The following is an 8,069-nucleotide window of genomic DNA, read 5'->3' as shown; positions in this document are numbered from 1 at the left end:
AAAGAGACACAATGAAAGGAGTTCTGAGAGTGAAGTTCATAGCACTACATGCCTAACTCAAAAAAACAAGGAAAACTTGCAATACATTATCTAACCGTACATCTTAAATAACTAGAAAGAGAGCAACAAGAAAAGGCCAGCATAAGTAGATGGAAGGAAATAATAAAGATCAGAGCAGACATAAATGACATAGAGACAAAAAAAAATACAAAAGATCAATAAAAATAAGAGCTTGTTCTTTAAAAGGATAAACAAGACTAAACCTCTAGGCATCCTCACAAGAAACAAAGAGAGAGGGCAAATAAAATCATAAGTATAAGAGGTTAAGTAACAACCAACCCCACAGAAATACAAAGAATTGTAAAGAAATACTACAGACAACTCTATTCCAAAAAACGGGACAACCTAAACAACATGGACATGTTCCTAGAGTAATACCACCTTTCAAAACTCAATCAGGAAGAATCAGAAACCTGAATAGGATGATAACTACCAATGAAATTGAAGCAGTAATAAAAAATCATCCAGCAAATAAATCCCTGGTCCAAAGAGCTTCATGGGAGGTTTACCAAACATTCAAAGAAGAACTAACCTTGATCCTCCTCAGACTATTAAAAAAAAAAATTCAAGAGAAAGGAACACTTCTATGCTCCTTCTAGGTAACCAGTATTATTCTAATCCCAAACCCAGATAAAGACAATACAAAGAAAGAGAATTATAGGCCTATATGCCTGATAAATACAGATGCTAAAAATCCTCAATAAAATATAAGCAAATCTCATCCAGCAATACATTAAAAAGATCATACACCATGACCAAGTGGGATATATTCCAAGGATGCAAGGCTGGTACAAAATCCGCAAATCAATAAATGTGATACATCACATAAACATATTGAAAGACAAAAACCACATGATCATATGAATTGACACAGAAAAAGCATTTGAAAAAACCCAACACACTTTTTTTCTTAATAAAAACTCTCAGCAAAGTTGGAATAGAGGGATCATACCTCAACATAATAAAAGCCTTATATGACAAACCCACAGCCAACATCATACTAATTGGGAAAATACTAAAACCATTTCCCCTAAAAACAACTAGGAACAAGTAAGCATCCCTGTCTTGTTTCCCCTAGAAACAAGACAGGGATGCTTACTTTCACCACTGCTGTTTGCATAGTATTGGAAGTCGTGGCCATAGTGATCAGATAAGAAGAAGAAATAAAAGGTTTCCAAATTGGAAAAGAAGAAGTAAAACTGTCATTATTCGCAGATGACATACTATTGTACATAGAAAACCCTAAATATTCCATCAAAAAACTACTAGATTTAATAAATGAATTTGGCAATGTAGCAGGATACAAAATTAACTCCCAGAAATCTATGGCATTTATATACACCAATAGTGTAAATAAAATATTCTCTTTCATAGAAAGAGAAACAAAAAAAAAAATCCCATTTACCATTGCCACAAAAAAATTAAGAAACCTAGGCATAAACTTAACTAAGGAGGTAAAAGACCTGTACAAGACAGAAAACTACAGGATGCCGGAAAAAAGAGATAGAGAAAGACATAAACAAATGGAAGACTATACCATGTTCATGGATTGGTAGAATCAAAAATCATTAAAATATCCATACTGCCCAAAGCAATCTATAGATTCAATACAATCCTCATTAAAATACCAACGCCATATTTCAGAGACCTAGAACAAACTCCTCCAAAATTTATAAGGAAAGAAAAAAAGACCTCGACTAGCCGCAGCAATTCTGAGAAATAAGAACAAAGTTGGCGGTATCACAATACCACATATCAAGCTTTATTAAAAAGCCACTGGTCTCAAACCTGCCTGATAGTGGCACAAGAACAGACACATAGACCAATGGACCAACAGAGAACCCAGAAATCGACCCAAACCATTATGTTCAATTAATATTTGACAAAGGAGGCAAGAGCATACAATGGAGTCAAGATAGTCTCTTCAGTAAATGGTTTTGGGAAAATTAGACAGATACATGCAAAAAAATGAAGCTAGACCACAAAATTACACCATACACTAAAAAAAACTCAAAATGGATAAAAGAGTTAAACATAAGATGAGAAACCATAAAAATCTTAGAAGAAGCCACAGGCAGCAAAATATCAGATATATATGATAGCAATATCTTTACTGATACATCTCCCAGGACAATAGAAACTAAGGAGAAAATAAACAAAAGGGACTACATCAAAATAAAAAGCTTCTGCACAACAAAAGAAACCATCAATAAAACAACAACAAAGCCTGCTACATGGGAGAACATATTTGTCAATGTTACATTTGATAAGGATTTAATCTCCGAACTGTATAGGGAATTTATATAACTTAACAAAAGGAAGGTAAACAATCCAACAAAAAAATAAGCAGAGGTCCTAAATAGACACTTTCCCAAAATTGACATACAGAAGGCCAAAAGACATATGAAAAAATGTTCAATGTCACTAATCATCAGAGAGATGCAAATCAGAACGACAACGAGGTACCCTCTCACACATGTCAGAATGGCTATCATCAACAAATGACAAGTGCTGGTGTGGATGTGGAGAAAAAGGAATCTGTGTACATGGCAGGTGGGAATGCAGACTGGTGTAGCCACTGTGGAAAACAGTATGGAGATTCCTAAAATAATTAAAAATGGAACTTCCTTTTGACCCAGTAATCCTACTTTTAGGAATATATTTCAAGAAATCAGAAACACCAATCAGAAAGAATATATACACCCCTATGTTCATAGCAGCACAATTTACAATAGCTAAGATTTGGAAACAGACCAAGTGCCCATCAGCAGATGAGTGGATTAAAAAAGGGTGGTACAGCTATACAATGGAATACTACACTTCTGTAAAAAGGAAAGAACTTATAATTTGCAACTGCATGGACTGACCTGGAGAGCATTATGCTAGGTGGAATAAACCAGTCGTAGAAAGATAAATATCATATGATCTCACTCGTTTGTGGAATATAATGAACAACATAAACTGATGAACAAAAATAGATACAGTGACAGAGAAGCATCAGACTGCCAAACCTCAGAGGGGAAGCAGGGGACTAGGGGGGGCAGGTAAGAGATCAACCAAAGGACTTGTATTCATGCATATAAGCATAACCAATGAACACTGACAGGAGGGGTGTGAGGGCCTGTGCCGGGTGGCAGGAGCAGGTAGGGAGAGGTCAATGGGGGGGAGGGTGGCGGGGAGGGAACAGAGACATATGTAATACTTTCAACAGTAAAGAATTAAAAAAAAACTTTTTATAGAACTAATTCTTTATCATCTCCTCTATCTCCTCAGATATTACTCTGGAATTATAATGAACCTCATCAGTTTATTTAACTTAAACATAGCTTCCTTGAAAATGATTTCACCATCAAACCAAACAAGTTCAAAATTGTGTAAAAGTTCAGATTGCCACTTCTCAGATAATAACAAGAAATCTCAGCCTACTTCTATATTTATTTCTAATTGGACCAAAATATACTGCAAATTCTAATAGGTTTTCTTCTTTTCAAGACATCCTGCCATATCTAAGTGTGTCAGCTATATGGCATGATGCTCTTGAGTACTAGAGTAGGAATCAAAACCAGGAGTTCTAATTCCACTTGGGAATCAGTCATATCATTGGTTTTCTTGACACTCACAATATTTGTCTAAATATGGAAGGAAAATAACCTGTTCTGCTTGTCCCAATTGTTCTAAAGCATTTTAAAACAGTAAAAAGAATATAGCAATGAGTGGATGGGTACCAGCAACCAATTTTTCATTTTAATCATATCTGGACTTGAATAAGTATATTGTGATGTGCCTTTATTAACAGCCTAATAAAAACCAGCATGAGAAATCTAGAAGTAAATTGATCTATTGTTGTCTACAGCCATACCACCCTGAACGCGCCTGATCTCGCCTGATCTTATTGTACAAACTTTGGCATAACCATCACAAGTTAAATTAGGAGGGAACTGTGTTCAATGCAGAGGAAGGGGAGGGAAAACACTGAATTAGGAGACTGGATCTCATTTCTGGCTGCACCAATCAGTAACTTGCTATGGGAAGATGAGCAAATGAAAGATTTCTTTGGGGCTGTTATTTGTAACATGAAGAGCTTGACCTATTTGGTTTTTCTGAACCCTTTCAATTATAAAGATGATTGCAGCCTATCCCATCAGTCTTTCTTCAACAATGAAATGGAAAGAAGAATTAGCCTTTAGTCTATTCATTATAAGCAGTGATTAGTATCAAATGTTAGCTTTGGAAATGAGATAATATCTTAACATTCAAATAATAATGCTATTTTATGTTATTAAAATTGTTATTAGTGGTTCTCAACCTTCCTAATGCTGCGACCCTTTAATACAGTTCCTCATGTTGTGGTGACCCCCAACCATAAAATTATTTTCGTTGCTACTTCATAACTGTAATTTTGCTACTGTTATAAATTGTAAATATCTGATATGCTATATGTGTTTTCCAATGGTCGCGACCCACAGGTTGAGAACCGCTGCTCTAGAACATACAATTCAAGAAAAGGCAGAGCCTTCTTCACTCTGCTGGGTGCTGTATGACGTGTAATAGGGAAATGAATCCTGTTTCAGATTGATGGCATCCAAGGCCTAGGGCTGACTATCACAAAGTTCCAATTTCCTTTTCCACTGTTTTTATTGTACTTTGGAAGTGGCTACTCTGAATCTTATTTATATAGTTACTAATACTCCAACCATAAGAGCCATTCACAGTCAGAAGCTTTGCTCTGGGGGTACTGTGCCCTAGCACTGCGGGAAAGAACCAGTGACAACCCCCAATATTAAATGAATCAGCAGCTACCGACTGAAATAGAAACTGATTTAAAGTAGTGGTCCCAGATAGGAATCTCTGAGGAGTGTGTTAAGGGCCGCTGGCAAAAAACATTTGGTTTAATTGTGTCAGCTGAAACTCAGAGCTAAGGCAGAGCCACGCCCTGAGGGCGGACCCAGTCAAGAGATTGGACACCACTGTCTGACTTTCCTGCCCAGTGTTAAAGGGATGGTTCTCATGATGTAACCAGGAACTCAAGGCCCACCCAGATGTGATGTAACTTCCTGTAATTCGAGTATATAATAAACTCCTTTTTTCAATATTTAATTTCTTTATTGATTAAGGTATTACATATGTGATCTCATTCTCCCCATAACCCCCCCCCCACTCATGCCCTCACCCCCCTGTTATCTGTGTCTATTGGTTGGGCTTATATGCATGCATACAAGTCCTTTGGTTGATCTCTCCCCCTTACCCTCCGGTGCTGGCTCTCTCTGTCTATCCTTCCACAAGAGGGCAGACGCACACCCAGCCCAAGCTTTTAATCTAATTTTGTGTCTGTCCTTTCATTTTTTTTCATTAATTCCAAAAGCGCCTCCTAACTTATATGAACCATTTCACGTCTCTCTCTCCGTGCGGGACGTGGAGAAGAGACCCCAGCCTGTCATAGGAGTGGGTAGGGGTAGTGAGTGGTGGCTGTATTTTATCCAATATACCAAGAATTGAATAGCATACTGTTTTATACATTTAAAAAAGGAAGAAAAAACATGCTTCCAACTAATCCATGGCAGTGATGTATCTCAGAGAAGTTAAAATGTGAATAAATGATCAGAGAATCTATGAAATACTGTAATATATATTGGGTTTTGTCATCCACTTGCCTGAATATATTTATCAAAGTAGATACTTTTTGACTATTAATAATTGTCCCAGTAGTCTCCAGTATTATGTACAATGATAGAAAACAATACTAAAGGAAAAATGGGCATTTTCTGTTGGATAGTATGTCATTTAACAACACTTCAGCCTCTTCCTAGAATGGGTGGTTTCTGACATTTTTCTTCCTTCTAGTCCTTTTTTTTTGGAGGCAGAGGTTTAGTGTATTAGGCTAAGGAATGTAATTCCTTGGGTTAACAGGTAAACAAATACCTGTTCTCTGAATTCATAGCTAATCCCCCTCTTAGCATGCTATGGGAGACATGTGACATCATTATTTCATAAAAAATAATAGAAGCATTAAACATTTACCAAGCAAAGTTGCTAATCTAAGGACCTACTCAAATCCCATACTGAATGCGAAGGTTTTATTGTCATCAATCCCACAGACTAACTGCAGCTCACTGTTGGGTAATATGAGCATTTCTAACAATGATAGTACTGCCTATCAAGTAGTCAAGCATCCCAAAGCAGCAGCACAGTAGCTTACAGGGCCACTAGGATCACTAATGCACATGCTAGGTTGGCTTGTCACATTTTCATTAATTCAAAGTTACTGTTCATACCTAAAACTTTGAACTACTGAGGGGATCTCCAATAAAGTCAGATGTAGGGTGCTGGCATTTCATTCCCCGTGTGGACATCCACTTAAGTAGTAGACTGGCTGATGTGTCTCACTCCCGATCCCTATGTCCATAAAGAAGGTCAGGGTACATTTGAGGAAAAGTGAGGTACAGACTGGGTTTAACACTGGAACAGATGCTTTCCAAGGATTAAAATGAGGTGGATACAGTGAAAAGCTTGAGCTCTGTTGCTGCTACTTTGCCCCACAGGGATGTTTGCTAGGCAAAGGGCCCCCAAAACAAGGAAGTGAGGTGTGCATATCAGGATAGGAGCCTGCTGGTGAATAAGGCAAAAGAGGACCACATGAGTCATAACTCCTATTCTTGGAACTACCATGTTGGGGGGAGGTTTCTTCTAGCGCTCCTTGAAAATGGTGTGCCTCCCACCCAACTTATAATTAATTACAACCAAGAAGAGGCTATCGCAATACCAATTAAGTTAAAGACATCTGTCCCCTTTCCCTTTCCTTCCCTCCAGGTCCTCAAAATACCAGGGAAGAGAGAAATGGGAAAGGCAAGGGACAAAGAGCAAATCATGTCTCTCTCCTCACTCCACAATCATAAAGTCAAGCTTTCCGCAGAAGCTGGAGGAGCAGAAGAGGAAAAGGTGAGCATAAAGTGAATACAACACTAAAGTTTTGAATGGAAGAGAATCGATAGTTTTTATGCTCAATGTGCCTACCTATAAAGGTAAGAGATCTGCCTGTCTCTAAGGGACAGAAGTTTAGATTGTCACTGTAGAGTAGCTATACAAGGCAAGGTCTTTTTACATATGAGACTCGTGTCTTATGTGACTTGAAACTCTGGTGCAGTATTGCCACGGAACCCTTGGGATTCTACCAGGTCCATTAGAAGAACTCCTTTGGCAAATTAATTCTAACAAGGAGCACTGATTAATTCTGAAATTCTATATGTGTCTTCAGTGCAATCATGGTTAAACAGCAGCATATTTTGAGGTTAAACAGAACATCACTAACTAGACACTGCTGTTTATAACATGCAGATTTATATTAAAGCTATGGTACAAATTATTCTACAAGTGAAAAAAAAGGACCCATCAGTCCTATAGTACCCAGTCTCTGAGGGAATGTCTGAAAATGATGAACTGACACTGGAAAAGGAAGCTGATGAGGTAACTTATCGTCAAGATTCACAGACTGCTGGCATGAGCAGGAGAGACCCACACTGGAGCCAAGCCCACTTCTTTGGGAATATACAGGCTGAAACTCTCCATATTAAGTTACTATCATAACCTGAAAAGAATAACTGAGATTACATAGGACTTATAATCTAAAAAAGAGCCCAGCTGACACAGAATAAAGTTCACCAATAATTTAAAAACAACACCAACAATATAATAAAAATTTTAACATAAATTATCATATAATGGACAAAGTGATACCTGCTTGTAGAAGTCAGACTTCCTCATCTCTCTAGTAGTTCATAATACCAACTGCATACAATAACATACTTTGGCCCCATTTAACTTATTCTCAAGAGATCCCCAAAAGAAATATAGAGAAAGCCTGTGGGAGTCCCAGGAAACCACCCTCATGTGGCTGAAGGGAAACTTCATATTTGGCTCCTCCCCCAGGAAGGTGTGGGATGGGTCTAGCAAAGGGAAAGTCTGGGAAGATTTGGATGGAAATGTATTGAGCATGGCTGGGAGATGGCTACAGG

General features: G+C 37.8%; 1 protein-coding gene across 1 annotated transcript in view; it reads right to left on the bottom strand.

The window, feature by feature from the left end:
- Positions 1-6,955: 6,955 nt before the first annotated feature.
- The window catches only part of LOC102753634 (transmembrane gamma-carboxyglutamic acid protein 1-like), a gene marked incomplete at its 5' end in the record, with an annotated part of 10,269 nt that continues 9,155 nt past the window's right edge, over positions 6,956-8,069 (bottom strand). The window contains one exon of the mRNA XM_006774471.1: positions 6,956-6,973. Within this exon, the coding sequence (XP_006774534.1) occupies positions 6,956-6,973 (18 nt within the window). The remainder of the gene's footprint in view (positions 6,974-8,069) is intronic.

This window comes from Myotis davidii, unplaced genomic scaffold (genome assembly GCF_000327345.1).
Source record: "Myotis davidii unplaced genomic scaffold, ASM32734v1 scaffold1948, whole genome shotgun sequence".
NCBI lineage: Eukaryota > Metazoa > Chordata > Mammalia > Chiroptera > Vespertilionidae > Myotis > Myotis davidii.
Note: the sequence above shows the minus strand (reverse complement) of the source record. Positions and strands in the feature narration are given on the sequence as shown.